Raw genomic sequence first — 23405 nt, 5'->3', positions numbered from 1 at the left:
CTTAATCAAGGAGGATGCAATTAATGTTCGCATCTTACACTGCCAGGAGCATTAGCCTCGTCCATGAGTAGACTTCATACTTCCTTCTGCGCAGTGATTCAGTTGGCGGGTGTAGTTTGGTAGAAAGAAAATAGTTCCTACAAGAAACTGCTCACAACAAGTTTTATGGATTATCTTGAGTAACCAGGTTATGATTTTTGAACAGAGACATTGCTGTTGAGTTTTGCAAATGTTTGGTTTGTTTTTTTGTTTGTTTTTTTTGCACTTTGAGCACCATAAGCTGAGTGCCATCTAGTTCCATAATACTGGAGAGAAGGCAGACATCTCTACGGCCAATATCTCCAACACTCGACAACTCATACTGTGTCTGAACTAGATGTGTTTTGTTGAACGGCCCTTTTATATTTTATTCTTGTTGCTCGTGTTGAAAGCACCACAGTGGACAAGGAGTTGCTGATTCACGAGGAGTCATCTATGATACCTACAAAAACCTACATAAGTTGGCATCTGGCTGGAAGAAGAGCCCCAGGGAGCTGAAAGTTTCTGGCAAGTATTGTGTGGGATGCTCAGCTGAGCTTGTTAGCAAGCTAGCTTGTTTTACAAAGTGGAGATGGTGGTACGATACAGCAGTAGTTCCCAACTGGCGGGTAAAAACACACTTTATTTTTAAGCACGGTGAATTTCCAGCACAGTTTTCATTTTGAAGTGCCGTTTCCTGCTGTAGAGTGAATGAATAACGCACAGCTACTCGACAGCAGACAGAGACAGCAAACTAGCTTGCAGAAATGGCCAAACGCAAGTATGACACTGAATGTATTTAACTGCGAGGACCGTGAACTAATGACTAAGGAGAAATCTGGACCCCATGGCTGGACCAGTTTCGGAACCACTGCGATATAGTGTGGTAGCTACAACAATGATATCTATACGATAGGAGTGATAATATTGTTGTGAATATGGAAAATAAGGAAGTATGTACTAAAATTCCAGAGTTCCATATTTTACAGATCCAGCGTGGACAGAAAGTCTCCAATTTAACACACTGTGGAGCGACAGTCTGACACTCACTTGCTGTTAGGACATGGTGTCACACCAGAACAATCTAGATTAATAAACAGCACTACAGGTAAGAAGAAAAATGCATTTCTGATTTTGGAATGAAGTGTCCCTTTAATCTTAAAGTAATAAAGGGTGAGTATTAATCATAGGGATCATTACCTGAGAACAAAACCATGTGACACTGCATTATACACCATGTTGACAATATAAAACTGATCAAATAAAAAATGTGAAAAAAGTGCAGAAACATTTACACCCGAAAACAAAAAGTGAGATGGCATTATGCAAAACTTTGATGTCATAATGTGACAAATGTGAAGGTACATTCATCAGAAATCAAAGAGATCACTAGATAAAAAAAACATGAATTCAGTGGCAGCAGTAAAAGCACAGACAATAATAAAAGACCCTTTGAAATGATTCATAGTGACAAGAGACTAACACTGACCAAAGCTTTCAGTATTTTGTGTTTTCTCAGAACTCTGATCTACACTCAGTATTTTCAGCATGCTATGATCTCCTGGGAAACCTTTCAATCCTTACACAAACTCTCTATTATTTAATACATTTCCCATAATGGAAAAAAACGGATGCTCCACAGATAAAAACACCAACAAAACAAAAACACATATAGAGAGGTGAAGTCCCTCCCCTTCTGGTGGACCTTGTTTCGGAAGAAATAGGTGCTGTAGTCAACGTCAAGAGACAAATATCATTTTGATCCCCTGTGACATGAATCACACATATGATAATATAAATAAATAGGTAAATAGAAAGACACACCCAAAAATCATATAAGTGATGTCATAACTTCCTCTTGCTGAAGCTACGACGCCTGTGTGTTTCCAACTGGGATGTACTGACATTGGCACATCTGCGGCTCTTGACATGGCCAGACTTGTAGTAATTTTCACCTCTTTAATGCTTATTCTCACATTCTGGGAGAATGTTGTGTGGAGGTAACAGCCGTGTTGGTGTTGGTGACATAAACTGTATGTGACAAGAGGTGTAGATCATTGAGTACAAAACTAAATGGAAGGGGAGGGACTTCGCCTCTCTATTAATGAAATAACAGCAGGATATCCTCTATAGAGAGTCAGAGGTCGTTTCAGCTGTATGGTACAGTAGTAAGACATTATTCTGTCTGATGGAGCTGCTCTTGAGTTTAACACAATTCAAAGGACATGCTTCACCTGATTCTCTACTTACAAACCCCGACTTCCATCTGTCAAAGCTCCACATACAGACAGAACGGAAATGTCTACAAATCAATGAGCCTGTTGACACCTGGTATTGACAAGTGCTTCAGTAATCCGAACGCAGGTGGACAGCCGAGACACATCACCGTTCATATCTGTGTCTATTATGCGCCTCCAGCTGACAGTTTGTGTTCAGATTGTGTTACTGCCTATGTCATTGACACTATGAGGGCCCAGCACAAAGTTATTACATCCACGCTCTTGCTAGCATGTTTGCTAGTCATGTGAGTGGTTGTGTCGGTACAGCTGGAGATACCGCTGCCAGCAGATTTAACACTGTGCTTCAAACCGATCAATGCTTATCCACAATACATTGTTCAATTCATCATAAAATTGGCAAGTAATAGAGCAGGCATCTCCATAGTCCGGCCTGGGGGCCAATTGTGGCCCCCGAACTGATTTTAAACGGCCCCCAGCTTGTTGTTCAAAGTAGACTATGTATGGTCCACAGCACAGTATTGGATAGTCAAGCAAGTTCACTTTGCATTTTTTCAGTTCACCTCATGATGACAGGACTGTCAAACAGTTTGTAGACATGCCCCAAGTAGAATAGATAAATAGAATAATAGAATAAATAGATGGTAAACAAGCTAACGAAAGTTTAGATTCGGGAGCAGACATGAACACAGCAAAGAAGCATAAAGTCGACAGCAAAGCTCGTCACTTTTAGGAGCTGGCCCTCCAGGTATTTTCCCATTGTCTAATCCAGCCCCAGTTGAAAACAGTTTGGACACCCCTGTTATACAGCATCAGCACTAGGCTTGGGTGGTATTACATGATAAGATTTTCAATCCATCCATTTTCATGCTCTTGTCTAAGGCCAGGTCATGGGGCAGCAGGCCGAGCAAAGCACCCCAGACGTCCCTCTCCCCAGCAACACTTTCCAGCTCCTCCTGGGGGACCCCAAGGTGTTCCCAGGCCAGATGAGATATGTAGTGTGTTCTGGGTCTGCCCCGGGGCCTCCTACCAGTTGGACATGCCCAGAACACCTCTATCTGGAGGCGCCCAGGAAGCATCCTGATCAGATGCCCTAACCACCTCAACTGATCCCTTTCGGCACGAAGGAGCAGCAGCTCTACTCCGAGACAATACTGTCAAAAATACAGACACTCATCTTTCTTTTGAAATCACATGGAGAGGCTGTGTTGAGGATATATGTGCCGCACATCATGCATCACCTAGTGTCAGTCTCTACTGGTGCAACAGGCAACTGAGATGACATACATGGTGACTGCGAAGAGTGGGGATAACGTTACAGGACTGCAAACAGCCAGCCTGCATGGCAGAAAGAGACCGGTGGAAAAACAGCTTATTTTTTACATTTAACTCTGTGAATTAAGGGTTTATTTTGACCGAACTAGAGTCGATGATTATTGGAACAGTGGACTAAAAAACTAAACCAAAAGCAAGTAAACTGAGTCGGACGGTTTTGGTGAGTTTTATTTCGTTTCTGTTGAGTTTGAATGAAGTGTGTTTTACGACAAGGTCACAAGGCAAGTAAGCTTAACGTTAGTTCAGTGAAAGAGAGAATCTTGAATTTATTAACATTTTGTGAGTCTCACCACGACCACCTCTACAAGTGGTTGGAGTTATCGTATCACAGTGCGTCTTGGTGGCTGTTTACACTGTGTACTTAGCGCTGTCCACTTGTGATGGTATCACCCAAGAAGCACGTCAATACCAGGTGTAAACAGGCTCAGAAACACCTACATTAAGAAAGTTCCTGGATTGTCTGGCCCTGGTTGTGATGTATTTTTTTAGCTCTATGTTCCTTATGAAGGAGTGAAGCCCGGGCTGCTGATCTCTGTTGCAGGACTGGCCAAACACTCGCTGGACTTCAGGCTGGCCAGAGACTTGTAGCTTGCGACTGAGGTCAGGGAGCCACACAGACCCTTTAGAGATGGAGTTTCCTCTTTACCTGAGTGACAAGATAAATAAGATTAATACTCACATCAGAGCGGAGGCCCTCCTGGACAACGGTGCTTACTCGCAGAAGGAGACGTACCTTGGTGGGGCCAGTGTGTGCCGGTCGGCCTGCCCTCCAGACTCATTGTGTGTGCCGGTTCAAGTGAGGTCTGGGAGAGACTCATGTCTGCAGACAGCTGCTCCAGGCTCTGGAAACTCTTCCTGCAAAGAGGCGACAGAGGATCAGTAAAGATTACACGTAACCAGTGCTGAGACAATAATCGTTAAACACATTTACTGCTACAGATAAATGAGCAAGGTCTGTACTCCATGAATAATTCACTTAAGTTATTGAGATTAATTAATAATAAAAAAAAATAGTTGGAAGCTGTAAAAGCATCTACATACTCCTCCCACTGTCCCGTGCTCTTCCTGTACAGCAGCGTGTCCAAGGCAACGGCGTTGGCATCCAAGACGACAGGAGATGGCCACTGATTGGTCAGATGGGCAGTAAGCTCTTGTCTGGATCGCAAATCATTGTTTTTCAGGACCGTGCTAAAGACAACAGACGTCCAGAGTTAGAGACAATTTATTGACTGAATGAACTCTTCAAACAGAAAGAGGACAAAGGTCATTCAGTGCAGTGTAAAATAATATCTGCACAAATGCAGTCACTTAACATTTAACATAAAACATAACACAACAACACACCAAACACAATATCATTATTATGCCAGAAATAAATTATGACAACACTAAGATATTTGAAATACTGGAAAAATGCAACAGTGCAGCAGTGATGACTTGAGTCTGTCTCAACCTTCCATCAGCAGAGTGATCGCACTAACAATGACAACACTTTCACAGTCCGCAGTTCATTTAATTTCCACTGGGTGTCCACACCTTGCAGACTCACAAAAGGGCATGTCTCTGACAACCAATCACATCTGTTAAAAGAATGTATCACACCAAGCAACGGGGTCAACACCTCCTCACTATGATAAAAGTTCCTGTCCCTTCCTTGCTCAGAGCTGCTTTGAGAACCTTCCTAACTCACTCCTAAGCTAGGACTCCTTCCTAAAGTTTCTAGGCAAAGTTGATAGCTCTCTGAGAGTGTTCTCAGTTTGTGTTTGTGAATACGGCCCCTGGCCCTCAATAGGGTGCAAGGTGTCCCGCCGACCACTTTCTTTTTCACAATGAAAATAAATTGATTCACATTAGGATTTTTTGTTGATTTTTTTTTTTGCTTGTTTATTTAAAAAGAAAAGTGCCAGGGGAGGATCGCTGACAGAGGTCAGAGCTAATTATTTATATATTCATCATCTATGTTTGTTTACTAACTGGCCCCTGGCCTCCTGTCATTTTGAAAAAGTGGCCCACTGTCATAGCAAGTTTAGCATTTAGCATACTGTATTTATAAGAACAGGACCCCAGGAAGACGAGACGCAGATCCACGTGAGAAGTAGAATCAGAAGAGGATTTATTGCCAAGTAGGTTTTCACTTACAATGAATTTGCTTTGGTTTTTTGGTACATACATAAAACAGTACTGCAACACTCAAGAATATGAATACAAACTAGAAAAATTACAATAAAAATATGACTAAGATAGTTATTTAAAAAGTTCAATGACATAGCAAATATGTACAATAAATCTGTTTATGACTGTGTCAGAACAAGATGTGGAGTTTGTGCAGAAGGTGCAAAAATATTAGTCAGGCAATGTGCAAAAGTTCCCAGTGCAATGTGCAGATCTGCCTCTAATAGGGATCCTTGAATAAACAATAAACAACAATACCTGCGTACTCTAAATACTCTCTGACTCACAGTGTCATCTCTCTGACTGCACTCGCTGCTCCTCACTTTGCCTCTCACTCTATTTGCATTTGAAAACATCCACTGACTCATTCCACTGGCTTTAGACTGCAGTTTAATTTCCAGAGATTCTGACACACAAATCCTCCTGACAGACTGTGCAGCCAGCGTTAAATTAGCGATCAAACTGAAAATGTTTTTTCACTAATTAGAGCATTAATTTAAAGACACAACGCTGCTGCAGCTTTTCCTCTCGGCGAAAAGCAGCGATTGATTCAACAAAACACAAACAGCAAACCGACTACAACCTCCGGGCTTCCTGCTGTGTCCTGAATGTCAAACCCACAGCTGGATGCTGCTGCAAAATGCTCTCCACCTCACCGTCACCGACCTCACATGCACTGACAAACACACACAGAGAGGCAGGATGAACTCACAGTTGGTCCTGTAGTTCCAGTATGATGTACTCGAGCTGCTCTTTCTCCAGTGTGTGGGAGACGTGTGTGTCTGCTAGGCTCTGCTGAAGAGCTTTGTTATGAGACATGGCCTCTGACAGCTGGGCCTCTCGGAGACGGACCAGCTCCTCTAGGTAGCCCTGAGGTAAACACACACATCAGCATACACATTTGCGTTGTGTGTTTGTTTACAGAAGTATTTCAATGCTGAAAAGATGGTCTTTTTGTAAAACTAGGCTATGCAGTGGAAAAACACAAAGACTTTTGAAACTGGTGCTACATGACCAGAGAAAACAAAGGGAGGGGCTGTGGTATTCGCTTTTGCTCAAGAGGTAGAAAACCTACAACTACCAGAATGCCCTGCGCCGCACCAGACCAATAAACGCTCCTACTAGTAGGTGAGGAAATGCAAGCTTGTTTTGTTTTTTTTCCAAGGGAAACAATATGGCGGCTGGTATGAAACAAATGATCTTTTTACACATACTACCCACATTGGCATGATACAAAGCTGGTTGATAATGGGTAAAGCACCCCTTTAATGCTGTTTGAGCTTTTTGTTTTTGGCTCAAAGCAAAGTGGAGACAGTGGCAGGTCCGTTGTTTTATCCTCGTGAGACCCTGTGTCCTCATATGACGACGTTATATTTTGGGTTTCCTGCACCTTATACTCCATTCTGCATAACTTGGACCTGTTGTCCTAGTTTGTGGACACTTTTATGCTCAGTCTACAGCTGATCCCGACACAATAGACTCACAAGTCAGTTTAGACGCCTTGCTTAAGACTGATGACTTTCTCCTTGATTTTGTATTTAGATGGGTGGATACAATTTCAGAGTTTAAAAAATTTCCCTACGTTGCAGAACCAATAGTAAATCTGCAGGGCGGTCCTTCGGTGGCTCGCTGAACTCTTGTGCTCGTAAACATAGTCTGACTAGAAACACGTGCAGCGGTACAAAATGGCTCAAGTCGCTGTAAGTCCTTCATTTCCACAATCTTGTGGACTGAACACACGTTTGATAAAACGGAGTTAAATCTCTCGGCATCCATTTTCAAGCTCTCTGTGTGTTTGTTTCCTTGCGGACGAGAAAAGGGGGAGCGCACATTTCCGGGAGGGTGTGACCTTTTCAAAAATGCAAGAGGCATTGCTTTGTTGCCGACCGTTTTCGCCGGTGTGTTAAACACACTTTAGAAAGGAGTGTCCCCAGACTATCAGAAGCTGGAGGTCTCTGATTGTCTGGTGGCGAGACTACCGACACAAAGGTAGACTAGGTGCAAAAGCTGATCAAATTTTATGGTTGAAACTTGTTTATTTGTGCTAAATAACATCTGTAATTTGATATGGCTACAAATTTGAACAATTTTAGCAACAGTGACAAGCCAAAATGCTGAAATTGGGACAAACTCGTTTGAGCACACAGGGACTTTAATATTGTACTATCCCAGCATTTTTCACAGGCCACTTAGGTGGGACAGACTGTTCCCACGGACAAAAAGGACATTGTAGTATGGAGCAGAGAAAATATGATCCAGGGTTACAAAACGAACAAATCACAAGGCTTTTAGATATTTTGCATTACTTAATTACAGTTTTGCACAGCCATGTTCAGGCGTTGAAATGAACAGTTTTTGAACAGTGTTAGACTTGAACAGTGACCTCTAACCTCTAAATGTAGCATTGTTTGTAATTTTGTTTTTGCACAACAGTGTTCAGGTATTGAAACAAACAGTTTTATACTTTTTTACACACTTGCAACTATTAAAAACAAGCCCATTGTCTCCCTATGAAGACATCTTTTTGTCCAAAAATTACTTCCTGTTCAAAGACAATGTTTAGTTTTTTATACTTATCAGGTCCTTCCAATCCTAAGTAGCTCAGAGAAATTAAAAACGCCTATCAAACACAAGCTGCGGTCTCAGGAGGTTATGTAACAGCCAAAGCCACAGAGGAAAGTGACATTAAGGATGTAGTACATTCAAAAAAGTCAAGCTAAATGTGTTTGTTTGTGTCAAAAACATTTCTTCACAGAACACATCTCCTGGCATTTCACAGCTCGAGCTTTTAACGTTCATGCAGGCATCATGGGAAATGTCACGTTTGCATATATATTACCATCCACTTTGTTTATCCCAAAATAACAGTATTACTACACACACACACACTACCTTCTGCTCCAGTGCCATCCGGTACTTCTGCTCAAAGCGTTTGCACTTGCTGACCAAGTTGCTCTGCTCGGTGAAGATGGAGGCGGCGGTGGCCGTTTTGTCGGGGGTGCTGCTCTCACTGCCGCTGCTCCCCAGAGTCCTCATCTCCTCCTCGTCGCTGCTGATGCTGTCTGCACTGCACAGGGAACAAACATGAGCCTCATATAAGTACACATCCAACACAGCTGGGGCAGGCAAACAGTGGCCTGTGACTGACCCTCTTTATAGTGCTGTTTATCAGTCTAGATTGTTTTGGTGTGAGTTGTCGAGTGTTGGAGATATCAGCCGTAGAGATGTCTGTCTTCTCTCAAATATAATGGAACTAGATGGCACTCGGCTTGTGGTGCTCAAAGTGCCAAAAAAAAAAAATACATTTGAAAAACTCAACAGCAATGTCTCGTCCCAGAAATCATGACGTGGTTACTCAAAATAATCCACAGACTTTGTTGTGAGCAGTTTCATGTATTCAGTCTATTGATAATCGATCTATTGTGCAGTCAGAATGTTTGTGGGTGCACGTGGGAGCTGACACGCACCCTGTGGGAATGGACAGGAATAGATAACACACTGTGGGAGTGGTGGTGGTCAGAAATCCAGCAGGAACGGGCAGGAGTGGGATTAGGAAAACAGTCCTATGCAGGGCACGCTTCCTTCTGCGCGGTGATACAGTTGGCGAGTGTAGTTCGGTAGCAAGGAAATAGTTCCTGCATGAAACTGCTCACAACAAGGTCTGTGGATTATCTTGAGTACCCAGGTCATGATTTCTGCAAAGAGACATTGCTGTTGAGTTTTCAAATGTATTTTTGACACTTGCACCACAAGCCAAGTGTCATCTAGCTCCATTATATTGCAGAGAAAGTTAATATCTCCAACACTCGACAACTCACACCAAAACAATCTAGACTAATAAACAGCACTACAGGTAAGAGGAAAAATATGTCTTTTTAATTCAGGGGTGAACTGCCCCTTTAAAACTTTTGCACAACTTTTAAAAAATCTGCTGTAGACAACAGTGTAAATACAATTTAAATCCCAATAAAAATGACTTTGTTGACCCCTGCTATCATGTGTTATTGGGTGTTATTTGACCTCACATACTTCTGAGTGAACTTCAGGTAAGGCGTGTAGTCGATCACGGCGGGGCAGCTCCCGTCCAGACCCTCTCCTTTCAGACAGAAGCTAAAAGACACGATGGAGAATCAAAGCACCATCTCTTCTGCTGCAACAATGCCGATTTAGGTGTGTCCAGTGAGAGTAGGTAAATACTTACGCAAACAAACATCTAGCTCCGGTAAATTATATAAAACTTTTAATCTAAAATGTATTTCTATTACAGTCAAGAGGAGCAGCTTGTTATTCCATCCACGTCCTCCTTTTGACTCATTACACATAAAAGCCTTTTGGCTCAGCCTCAAAACCGGAGGAGGGATCGTAACTTTTCCGATGACACTTTGCCAAAGAAAGCTACATACTGACTGAGCAGCAGGGAGAAAAAGAAAGTACACTTAGAGTTACAGTGAGAAATAGCAGACTGTGATTAGTACCTGAAGTCAATGGTGTTGAGTCCGATGAGCGTGTCTGCTAACAGCCCTGCCTCCTCTCCCAGTATGATCGCGCCGTCCTCATAAAACCTCCTACAGTCACACATGTGCAAACATTATCGACATTAATTCCTTTAGATGCAGTGAGATGACTGGGAGTTGAATAAAAAGTGGAGCAGGAAGGTGGAGCTGTAAGATGTGTGATAATCAACTAATAAGAAGATGTAAATGATGCTGCAGGATGCTGATGTTGGAGAGAGACCCTGTCTGAATGCACATGATTTGATAAAGATGTCATAATTAGGGTTGAAGGGGAAACAGTGTGTAGAGTGTATGAGCAGCACATTAAGACCTGGTGGTTTTGAAGTCCCTCAGTGCAGATGAGATGTATTCTGATAATCTCTTCTCCATCAGGACCACTCTGATCCACGCCCTGCCCTGCAGAGACAGACACAAGTAACACTGAGCCATTAGTCGAAGCTTATGGAGTTCATGACCTGAGAGAGTGCGCGCCTGTGTGTGCCTTGTTCTCACCTACAGCCAACATTAGCTCCAATTGTTTGCTCTCTTACTTGCGGGGTTAGACTGAGTCACGTTTTATGAGCATGAGTGTTCTTAACAGTTTTTTTGTTCCCTTTGTTCTTTTTCTGAGGGGATAATATAAAGAGGGCTAAAATAACACACCTCTCATTGTGCACTGTGTGTGTGCTGCAGGTCAGGACACTGTCGGACTCAGTATACTCAGTATATCTTTCAATTTGTGGCTAAATTTACACATTAAAAAAGAAAATAATTAAATTGGAGATTCAAGTTATTTTCCTCCCTGCTGCCTCGGGTAATTAAATCTGGTCCCAAGACAGATTTATCCTCACTTTAGCTCTCGACGATCGCACATTCTCCATGCTCTCGATGCTTCGGATGCAATTATGAGGGACTTTACTGCAGGCAGCTTTAATGTAATCCCAGAAACTCCGAGGACTCTCATAACCAAACCAAGTTGTCTGACCTGCAAGAAAAAAAGAGACAGAAACAGAGGTTTTAAATGCTTGAATCTGCATTAGTCATTCTCTGAATGTTAAAGGGATAGTGCACCCAAAAATGAAAATTCAGCCATTATCTACTCACCCATATGCCGAGGGAGACTCAGGTGAAGTTTTAAAGTCCTCACAACACTTGCAGAGATCCAAGGGGAGAGGAGGTAGCAACACAACTAATGCAGGCTTATGGTGCCCCAAATTCAAACGTCCAAAAACACATAATTGAAACCACAAAATATCTCCATACTGCTCGTCCATAGTGATCCAAGTGTCCTGAAGCCCAAAAAGTTGTTGAGTTAAAATGACGTTTTTCCAAACAACTTTTTATGTCGGGGCTTCAGGACACTTGGATCACTACGGACCAGCAGTATGGAGATATTTTGTGGTTTCAATTATGTGTTTTTGGACATTTGAATCTGGGGCACCGTCAGCCTCCATTAGGTGGAGTTGTGTTGCTACCCACTCCCCCCTCGTATCTCCACAAGTGATGTGAGGACTCTAAAACTTCACCAGAGCCTCCATCGGCATATGGATGAGTAGATAATGGCTGAATTTTCATTTTTGGGTGCACTATCCCTTTAAAGATGCTCAAAGGAAGTTTGTACTTGTTATACATACGGCAGTGGAACACAGTTTAAGGGATTTTTTTTAAAGAGAAATTACACTGAAGTGACATATAATATGCACTCATTGGACTGAATGTATTAGAATTACCACCTCAGGGTCGTATGTCTCTGTTAACCAGTCAAGTTGAAGTTACAGTTTATATCCATGTCTCATATGTAGCCATGATGGTAGACAACACTTAAAATATGGATGCTGCTGCAAAGAAGCTACATATTCTAAAAAATGGATGCTTCACATACATCTTCAACCCGGCAGCACAGAAGATCTATGCAATCAAATCAGTTTCAAGATGGACACCCAAAATTAGTGTCACTAACTAGTGTCACAGTGAAGTTGACCTTTGACCTTTTGGATATAAAATGTCATCACGTTAAAATTACATCCCGAGCCACATTTATTTAAAAATTTTGTCATAATTAGCATACAAATTCTTGAGAGATGGCCAAAAACATGTTGTGTGAGGTCGCACAGACCTTTGACCCCACACGTGAGTCCAAGTGGACGTTTCTGCCAAATTTGAAGAAATTCCCTTAAGCCACTCCTGAGAAATCTTGTTCATGAGAGCGGGACGGACAGACGGACAACCCGAAAAGATAATGTCTTTGGCCACGGCTATGTCTGTACCAGCAGGAAGGCACAAGACGTCCACCTTTCTGAAAGTAAGTCCTTAGAGTCCTAGTTAAGGTTTCCTCAAAATAAAATCAGTTGCACAAAACACCCTTAAGTCTTCTCCTTAAGAATTTTTTAAAATGATCATTTAAGTATTTCCGGATTTCTACTTGTCTTGGTGTTTTACTTAAAGAAACCCTACACAGTTGCACAAAAGACCTTAGCAACCAGAGCATGGTAAAAAAAAAAAAAAAAAAAGAAAGAAAAGGTACGTCTGACTTATCTTAACTGCAATGCGACAGTGTTTATAGTGATGAATGAAAAGAACTAACACACCCTGAGCAGAGTGTTCTGTGACCAGGAGAACCTGATGGATACCTTTTGATTTTACACTTTAGATTTGACTGAATCAATGTTTTATTCTTACAACTGTTTTCTTTTTCAGGTACTTGAGATCAAATTTAATCTTCTCCTCCTCTGACCAATATAGTTTTGTTATCTTCAGCCATTTTTTCACTAACTATAGGCCAAATTTGTGAGTCCAAGCAAATAAACAATCTCCAGGGAAACTTTTACCGCTGTAAAATCTCTTTCAATGCAGTAGATGAGTTCACATTTTTCCTTAACTAGAGAAACCTTGTTAGGGATTCTGTGCAACTGTGTGAGTCCCTCAGGTACGGAGAAAATAAGCCTTAAGTGTCATACTTAAGGAGAAAACTTAAGGTGTTTTGTGCAACTGGTCCCAGGTCTTTAACAGGCCAGTATTTATACTATAGTTTAGAAATAATCTAGAATCTAGAAGAATCTACTGTGTTTGATACTGAGAATATTTTTTTTTACCAGCATCCATACTTGATCTCAATAAAGGGACACAAGATGCCTGTTGTTACCCTAACTAGTGATTGCAACCGATGAGTCATTCCAATTTCACATTAAAATTTTGCATATTTTTTCATATTCTTATCTGGGTTGCTGTTATCAAGACACAAGTGACCACAACGTCCGCTGCTCATTTCCTACTAAGAACCATTATCACGTGTCATCCCTCTCTTTCTCTCTCATGTTTCCTGTCACTCTCTTATCAATAAAGTCAGAGCGTGACAAAAATAATATTGCATCCTGCAGCTTAAATATTAGGCTGCATGGCATGCATATGTTTATGTATGGGTTATGTCTTTTACCTTTGAGTCGATGACTGAGGATGTGCTCCAGGATGGAAACAAAGTTGATGAACTCTGGAGACGTGTCGTCTATTGTCTCAAAACAGGAACGGTCCAGAAGAGTCTTCACTGAAAACCTGGACACAAAAGAAGATGCACACACTGGTATTAAAATCACTATTAGGCCTGTATGGAGCTCTATAGGTATCTACCAGGAAGGAACATCTGATGAAAAGAGGCTACTGGTTGCAGTATGGGAACTGCAGGATCAAGCAGTTTTGTTACATTTAATAAATAGCCAGAATATGTTGGCCCTTTCATTTAAAAAAAAATCTCTCTCGTGAGTCCCCAAACTGAAGGCGAGTATCCCTTTAAATGTGCGAGGGATCTATTCCCATTTTTCTACACTGACATCTAAGCATCCACATTGATAAAAGACTTTCTTTGTTGCTGTCTGATCCCAGACTGAGTGATGTGAAACACTCGAAAAGGTAATACACACTTTACTGAATGCATCACAACAAACAAACAAACAAAAAGAAGAAGAAGAATTTCAATTGACATAAACTGAACGTAACATGTCTGTCATTAATTACAAGGCACGAAAAATAAACACATTTTGCCTCCAGAGTTTTTTTTTTCCTGTTGTATTTGCAGATACAAGCTTCATGAATACTGTTCAGACTGACTGATCTGCAGCTACTCAGGAATATGTATGAAGATTTGTTATGACTGAAGTCCCTGAGCTTTAGATTTGCAGTGTCATGCTGAGTAGGTGTGTATTCAATCTCCTCTTGAAGGTTGTCTGGTCTATAAAAGGTCAGAAAATAGTGGAGAATATTGCTCAAAAGGCCAAGTTGACGTCCTAAAATGTCTTATTTACCCCACAGCCCAAAGATATTGAGTTTGCTAGGATTAAAGAAACCAGAAATATTTAAATTTAAGAAGCTGATATCAGATAATTTCACTTTTTTCTTGATTGATCATCAAATTATTTGGCGATTAATTTAATAGTTGACAACTGATTGAATGAATGGTGCAGCTCTAATGTGAACACTACTTGAGGTGGTGTCTCTGATGACAGCAGGGGGGAGGCTGCTCCATGCTGTTACAGCAGAGTGGAGAAAGATCCTATCAAGACATCTGTTATTAGCTCTGGGGAGTGACAAGAGATGGCTTGGTGGTTCGACCTGGGACATGAGCTGAGGGAAGCAGTGCATCTTGAAAAGAGACTTGTTGCAGCAACTGTTCACCAATGGTTAGCGAGGCTTTGATTAATATCCTGTGATGATAACAGTCATAATGTGCTGCCCACTGCGACAGTCATGTGCTCCGGCTGACTCCATCTAATCTGGTTTCAACTAATTAGACAGGAAGGAGAGTTAATGGGCAAGTGTGTGCACATGTATGTGTGTGTGTGTGTGTGTGTATGTGTTGTCCAAATTCTGCCAAACTGTGTCTCTTTCTATCTCGTTGCTTAGCAGCAGGTTGACCACAGAGCGCGGGCTTCCTGTGAAAGACGAAAGCAGAGAGATTTCAGCTTATTTCCATGAACAACGGCAGGTTTTAATGACATGTCATGTAAATTAACTTTCAGACACTTTGAAAATCAGCCCTGCTTGTTACAGCAATTTAGGCAGACACCACAGAAACGTTTCTGCAAACCACCAATACGTTACATTTGCACGTTATAATGTGTGGATATGTTGAAACCTTATGTTTCACCAACACTGTGGTTAATGTGTGGTTAGGTTTAGAAATTATGTTTCAGCCTAAAATACCCGGGTCTAAGGCACAATCTCTGTTGGAACATAGCTGCTTTTTGTGTCATTTCCCAGCAGAAAAGACAGAAAACTTCTGGGATCTAAAAGGCTGCTGGAAAAACAGCAAGTAGTCCCTACAAATCACCAACATTTAAGGGTTGAAAGGCCTCAGGAAACTCAGCAACGGGTTCCTAAAAATACCCACTTTTGATGGCTTAAAAGCAGCCATGTTAGGGGGCTAAAAAGCCGCATGAAACGCAACCACGTCCCTAAAAAACACCCACATTTAAGGACTGAAAAGCTGCAGGACCAGGTCCATAAAAATGAATCCATATTTTCCTGGTATTTCCCAGCAAGAAAGCCTAAAAATACACCCTCTTTTGGGGTCTAAAAAGCTGCTGGAAAAACAGGAATGGGTCCCTACAAATCACCCACATTAAAGGGCTGAAAAGCCACAGGAAATGCAGTAACAGGTCCCTACAAAAACCCATGTTTGGGGGCTAAAAAGCTGCTGGAAACACAGCCACAGGTTGCCAAAAAACACCCACATTTAATAGCTTAAAAGCTTCAGGAAACACAGCACCAGGTCCATAAAAATACATGTTTTCGTGGCATTTCCCATCAGGAAGGACTAAAAAACACCCTCTTTTGGGGTCTAAAATGCTGCTGGAAAAACAGCAATGGGCCCCTACAAAACACCCACATACAACGGCTTAAAAGTTGTAGGAAACATCGCACCAGGTCCATAACAAAAATACCCACATTTGGGTAAAAGCCCCTGGAAAATCACCCACAGGTCGCTTAAAAGCAGCCATGTTTGGGGACTAAACAGCCGCTGTAAACACGGCAATGACTCGATTAAACACGACCAGTTTTGCTGTTTGTTGGTCTCAAACAGTGGTTTGCAACTTGGCAGGTATCTTGCCTAGGTGTCATGCCATCAACCATTCCCCCACCTCCTGATGAAAAAGTCACCTCATATATTACATGCAAACTTAATGTATTAGTGGTTTGCAGAAAAGTATAATACCAACATTCTCTTCTGGAGACTGGGTTGAAAGTTTAGGAACACCTGTAGCAGACTATGTACAGTATAATACACATTAGAAATTATATCACTGTGAGGATGGTTTTAACATAGAGTAAGTCAAATTCATTTATAGAGCACGTTTCAAAACAACAGATATACTTTACGAAGAAATGTAAAATACAATTCAAATTATTAAAAACAAAACAAATAAATAACTGTAACAGACAAAACTAGGACAATTGTTTAAATTTGGGTTTTTAAAAGTGGTGATAGATGGGTTAAACTGTTTGATCTCTCCAATGGATCGACTGAATAAAGTCCCTTTAAGGTCAGACAGCCCGAGACCAGAACATCCACAACACTGTCCACCCACACACAACTCATTTAACATAACGCTGCATTCAAATGTAACTCCTGAGGCTGTGTTTTCGATATCAAAATTCAGTCACGCACAGTATCGCTTGCTGAGGTGGTTAAAGTTGTGAGAACCCTGTTGCTAGGCGACCGACAACAATAATCGATGTTACCTCTCAGAAAATTGTGAATGATCTGTTTTCTGCATGTCAACGCGTCCCAGTGTGACATGATGGATTCATGATGTGACAATACGCGACGTTTGAGCCATCAGAAAATAATTATTCCCACAGACACAGGGCACCATTTGAGGGCTTGTCTTCCCCCATCTCAGGATCAATCAATCAGATTTCATTCAGAAAGCTGTGTGCTTGGATGAATAACATCACACAGCCTCTTAGAAAACACTGCTGCTCTTCTCTTTGGCCTTCACTCTATAAAAACATCTCCTCAGTTATTTATAAAAACCCTATAAAGCAGTGTTTTAGATGTTTTCCTCCATGTGATTACATGACTGTAGATGGACACTCTCTGTCCTCCAACAGAACATTGAATTTAATGACTTCTGCACAGGTCTTCCCAGAAGAGGTCAAATCAGTCAGAGTGCATGAAAACACCTGTGTAGGTTTGAAGGGTGTTAAAATAGAAAGAAGGTGATCTTAAAGATATATGGTGACATATGGTGTTTTTTTATAAGACATATCATGAATGATATGAGCAGTCAATGCCCTGGCTGAGCATTTCCACGTTAGAACTGGTACCGATGAGTCTCAAAAACACAGATTTCGACAGCAAGGGCCCAGTTGTTGAAAGAATTGTAGTGGAAATCCCATGATTTGCTGTCTAGGATCAGCTAATCCATCTTAGTTTTGTGCCAGTTTTTCAAAGCAACATTGCATTGGATCACCCTAATCCAGATACAAATTTTTAAGAGCACCAAATCTGCTCTAAATAGGATTACATATCAATGTAGTCTGCCAACAAACTCACTGTAATTACCACTTGTCATCGTAGGTGCTGCCAAAAAGAACGAAACAGAAATCTTTAATATTATAACTTTAAATAATTTTTGTTTGATTTTGACAGCTTATTCTATGGGGACAACATCCTTTTCGAACTTTACTATGCTGAAAGGCTTAATAGGTTGCATAATGTCTAATCTATCTACTTTATCACAGTAACTGTTATACAAATGAAGTGCAAAATATTAACAAATGTATATATATTTTACCAATTTTAAAGTTTTATAACAAGCTCCTGAATCCACACTTCAGGATAATCCTCATTTACTGGATCTTCTGACAGCCCATTTTCAAGATTTGATCATATCTGACAGCCGAAATGCGATCACATTATATCTGAACTGGGCCGTCGGTTTCAAACGCAACACAATCTCACACTGACCTCATCACACATCGACGTTTGGTCACGGACCTTCTACATCCAGATACGATGTGAAAGGTACCCTGGGTGAGTTAGTTGTTGACGTTCTGGGACGCTGTGTCAGGTTATGCCTGTCACATGCATTGTCTTCTTTCAAAATACACTTGTGTTTTCTCAGGAAATTTACCATTTACACACAGTCTCTTTCAAAATAAACACATTATGTCCGTAGAACAACGTGAATTCAGGTTTTATTTCCTCCAACAACTAACACACATGGTTAACTTTAGGGAAAAAAGAACAGGGTTTGGCCTTATAATCTTAGGGGAAGTGAGCACGGCTCTCCTGAGTGAAGGTTGGTGTTTGTTGGACCCATCCACCACCTCTCCCACCCACCCTACTTGGACTTTTGCCGCCTTAACTTTCATTTTTCGCCCGCCGTGTTTCCCCCTGACACAGCTGAGCACCATTAAACTATAATGGCGACCAGCCATGTATCATGCCAACATTAAAGGACAGCTTTTTTCGTCAGTGTCTTACGCCGCAAGTCACTGCCCAAGCGCTAGATTTCGAAGACTTCAGAGTGAGACCAGGTTGTCAAACGTTACCAACATAAGGAACCAATCTTGTCAACTTGAAGGGTGGAAATTTCCATATCATTAGCATAACACTCAAGGGGTATCAAAAGAGAAGCCAGGTGTAGCTACGTTTCAGTATTTTGCAAGTTAAGCGTACTTTCACACCTAACCCGTTTGGTCTGGTTAAAATCAACTAATCAACCAAACCAAGAACACATAAAAAGGTGGTCTCAGTTTACTTCCAAGCAGACTCTGGTGCATTTTGTTTGCGGTGTGAAAGCAAATGAACCAACCACATGATTTCATGATAGTAGATATGTGATTTCCAAAGCTGATCTACTAATAATCAATCTGCTGATCCTGAAATCTGTCCGCTTTCTCATGACCGATCTGCATAAGGCCATGTATATGACCTGTCAAAGCTGATAATTTGGTGACCATGCTAACCCATATGCACGGCTGTGTGGGTATTTTCTTTGATTAATAGGTCAAAGCTGTTAAAACAGCCGATGGGTGGGTGGAGACAGAAGCGAGAAACTAATCTGCATGTTCACAGATCTGCGCATACTAAATAGAGGCAAAGGTGCAGAGTTACATGTAAGCCATTTAAGGGCATGAAGAGGTTGTTTTCAGGGAAAATACTCCAAAATATGTAACTTGCAGTGTCCTGCCTCTTTTGTCTTTTGAGCTTTTAGACAATGTCTGTTGACAGTTCCTGCAGCAGCTCTTACAGAGTCTCTGCTTTCCTCTCATGCTCACTTTCAGTAGCAATCTACACTTTTCTTAAAGCCTGAACCACCTAACAAGCAGCAGGCTCATGCTGTGCAGACAAGCACTGCTCAAACCAAGTGAAATTGAAATTCTGGTGAAGATCCTAAAGTTTCCGGGGGGCTGTATAAAATGATGAATAAGACATCCACAATTTGCATGGAATATAATTCACTCGGTGTTCAACATCAAGGTTTAAATAAAAAGCTGCAACAAGCCAATGCAGAATATGCAGTATATGTTAATAGGGCTGCAAACTAACTATCAATTAACCTGCTTGATTAATCATTCTGTCTATAAAATGACAGAAAATTACCGTAAAATAACAATTCATATTTCCCAATGTGACATTCACCGTGTTTGTTTGTCCAAGCAACAGTCAAAAACCCCAAAGATATAATGTTTCCTGTCATATATAAGAAAAGCATCAAATCTTTACATGTGAGCAGCTGTGACCCGTAAATACAATAAATGAAATAAAATGTGTCAATATCGGTGAAACATTTCAGAGATGGAGAGAAAATGTTGATAGTGTAGCCTACTCAAGTGGCTGAAATGAATTTCCTTAGAAGGGTGGCTGGGCTCAGCCGCAGAGACTGGGCAAGGCGCTAAGACATCTGGAGGGAGCTCGGAGTCTCTGCTCCTTTGCTTCGAAAGAGGTCAGTTGAGGTGGTTTGGGCATCCGATAAGGATGCGTCCTTGGTGTCTCTCGCTTAAGGTGTTCCGGGCAACTGCTAGGAGGCCCCGGGCAGACTCAGAGTACGCTGGAGGGTTACATATCTCACCTGGCCTGGGAACACCTTGGGGCCCCCAAAGAGGAGCTGGAAAGCGTTGCTGGGGAGAGGGACGCCTGGAAAACTTTGCTCAGCCTGCTTCCCCACTGACCAGGCTTCAGATAAGCGGTTGAAAATGGGTGGATGGATGTAGCCGTCTCCTAACCAGAGCAAAAGGCTCACGACTGCAGCTTCAAGTTCACATTTATGTGGTTAACATTAGCGAGAGCCTCGACTCAGTGTGTCCTCCGCCTCACTCTGATACAGACCAACTTGCCGGGAAGAGAGTGAGCAGCAGCTCTGCGTGGCTGTGAACCTGAGGCCGCAGCAACCCGAATCCAGCCAGCTCAAACCCCAGCTCCAGGGGAACGTACAGCCCCAACTCCTCACCAGATCAGCAAACTTTCTGTTGCTGCTGTTACACAGGTTAGACCCAGCACTGCTGCTAGCCACCAGCCCACTGAGACACCCAGCACTGGGGGGTTTGCACTGGCCAAATTTGAGATGCAACAGCCACTAACAGAAGGTCCATCTCCCAGGCTGCAGCCTGCTCTCCTCCCAGGGAAGCAGGCCACAGCGGTGGGGAGCGAGGCAGAGAGACTGTGGGTCTGCTTGCTGGGTAATTCTTGTCTCATTTCTGATACACAGAGAGAAAGCGGGGCAAGGAGGTGCTGGGAGAATGAGCTGTGTGCTACTGTACAATGAAATAAGATTGGATACATCAATGTAAAGGAAACAATGGGCTACTGAATGAAGCATGTGCATGTGCCCATGGTCGTCTGGTGGGAGGGATTTAAGACAGAGAGGGGAGAGCTGCAGGAGGGGGGTGTATTTTCAAATCCTGACTTTTTTCCTTTTGCCATTTCCAGATTTCTGCCTGTCTTGGCTTTAAAGCTACCAAGGTGGAAACAAGAGGGAAAATGTATTGTCCTCCTTCAATATTACTCTGCCCTCCTCTAACTCCAGTAATATTTAATCCTCCACTCATTAATTTTGCCATCTCTTTCTCTCACCTTCCTTCTCCCTCCTCCGCTTGTGCCAATCAGCGAGTTGATGGCTGGTGCGGAGGCAGAGAGAGCCGGGAACAGGACCAGAGTGGTCAGCATGCAGCACCTGCGTCTAATTACTCTCCCTTTACATCTGTTTCAGTGATGTTAATGGAGGAAGGCGTACCAGACACGCTACACCTGATATTGTCCTGAAACCTGAAAATTATATTTGTTCTCTTGTAAACAGAGCAGACACCAGCTGGAGCAGGTGGTGTATTATCAGTTTGTTTTCTGGACTGTTACTCTTTCTTGGTGCCAAAATAAAAAACTACGCCTCTGCATCTTTGCTTTTTTCTGACCCTTTGTGCTCCTCAGTCTCAAACGCACCACAGGGACTGTCAGTCAGTAACTGACATGTGCCAGCAGCTCAGAGGACCACAGATCGATACTCAAAGAGCTTTTCACTTCAGCTGACAAAGAGAAGCGGGGAAACAGGCGGGCGACACGTGTGCACACACCTCAACATCTATTTATCTACCTGTCAACCATGCTCCATATATATCAACCAAGCTTATATTTATGAATGCAATGAGGAATGAATGACTGGGTTGGGGTGCATAAACACAGAATTTATGCATTGTTTTCCAGACTTAGTATCTTTATATTTAAGTTTCAGCCAGTCAAAACAGGAAAAACCACTTAGTATTTTTCTACTTTAATCATATTTCTGGTGTGTTAAAGCACCAGTGAGGGGGATTTAAAAATATAAATGCATATTTGCACAGTTAAATGAACAAAAAATATATAAAAACAACATTTTTCAGTTTGCTTTTGATGCCTAATCCAACATTTTTATTGAGGTGGGACTGTGATGGAGGAATTTGGACTCGTGACCTGAGTATTTCCAAAATCCCGGCTTAATCCTACACTGAACTGATTGTATGGGTAATTAAAAGTGAAATGTGATTGTTTAATGGAGGCTTGTGTAGGCTGCTTGTAGTGGGTGAGTGTGCATTTGTGTGTGAGTGAATGAAAGAGGCAAAATACACATGATAGATGCATTTACCTGAGGTCAGCCAGCTGGTATTTAAAAACATAAATAAATAAATTCAATTATATTTTCATGCACATCGTTTAAAAGATGCAGGATGACTTTCTCCCATGTGCACATGAAGTCATATTTTTAAATACGGATCCACGAGCTAAACTCAAACAAACGCCTCTGAGATTATTAATAAACATCTCTGCCGTGAGGCGCTGTTTCATCCTCCCTGTCATCAGATAAAAGAGCAGTGTGAGGAAATCCCACCTGCACACCGTGAGCAGGTTCCTCCTCTCCACCGCGGCGCTCCTGCCCGCTCCCCGCTTGCGGATGAGGTGCAGCCCCACGCCGAGCGACGCCATCCCCGGCCCGTGTCCGTCCGTGGCTGCGGGCGGCGACGGTGCGTCGTCCCTGCTCCGCTCGCTCTGCTGCACCAGGGAAGGACCAGCTGTCTCCGTCACCCCGGAGGAACACACGCTGCTCCGCTGCAGGAGGGGCTGAGGGCTCAACACAAAGCTGGGTCAAGGCAACTGGTACAGAACTTCCGGCTGGAACCTTCAGAATAAAAGCTAATATAATTTAATACAATGTGTCAGAATACAACTTAAAGGTCTTGGGTTTGGTGCTATCTAGTGGTGAGGTTGCAGATTTGCAACCATGGACGGTATAAAATAACTAAATGGACATAGCTACCTTGATGTCACCCATTGGTTGGTGGACACTGGTTTGAAACCTCAAGTTTGGCATTTCTCCAGAAGTGACCATATTTGGACGTGAGGGTGGAGCTGTGGAGGAGTGAAGGGTGGATCTGACTCATGGCCTGTTGCTCAAGTAATTCTGCATAACTTTAAGCCGTGATAAAATGTAAACCGCTGAGTCATATATAAAAATTTTACCCCCTGTGCAGTTGTCATGAATGTTGAAATTATCTACAGGGACTTTTTTTGTTTCAAGCTGTAAACATGATTGTTTCTGCTGTAAAGTTGGGCATGTTAACATGGGGGGTCTGTGGGGATTGACATATGGAGCCAGTCTCAAGTGGCCATGAGAGGAACTGC

The 23405-nt window shown here is 42.2% G+C and overlaps 1 protein-coding gene across 1 annotated transcript; it reads right to left on the bottom strand.

Moving 5' to 3' along the window:
- Positions 1–266: 266 nt before the first annotated feature.
- On the bottom strand, positions 267–22886 carry rundc3b (RUN domain containing 3b). Its single transcript, XM_049584290.1, has 11 exons — positions 22615–22886; positions 13689–13804; positions 11107–11240; positions 10587–10672; positions 10238–10327; positions 9792–9872; positions 8655–8829; positions 6475–6632; positions 4632–4778; positions 4324–4445; positions 267–4236 (listed from the first exon to the last, which is right to left on the bottom strand). The coding sequence occupies exons 1-11, from the start codon at positions 22707–22709 to the stop codon at positions 4091–4093; spliced, it is 1350 nt and encodes a 449-aa protein (XP_049440247.1). The 5' UTR covers positions 22710–22886; the 3' UTR covers positions 267–4090.
- Positions 22887–23405: the final 519 nt, after the last annotated feature.

Source organism: Epinephelus fuscoguttatus, linkage group LG8 (genome assembly GCF_011397635.1).
Source record: "Epinephelus fuscoguttatus linkage group LG8, E.fuscoguttatus.final_Chr_v1".
Classification (NCBI taxonomy): domain Eukaryota; kingdom Metazoa; phylum Chordata; class Actinopteri; order Perciformes; family Serranidae; genus Epinephelus; species Epinephelus fuscoguttatus.
Note: the sequence above shows the minus strand (reverse complement) of the source record. Positions and strands in the feature narration are given on the sequence as shown.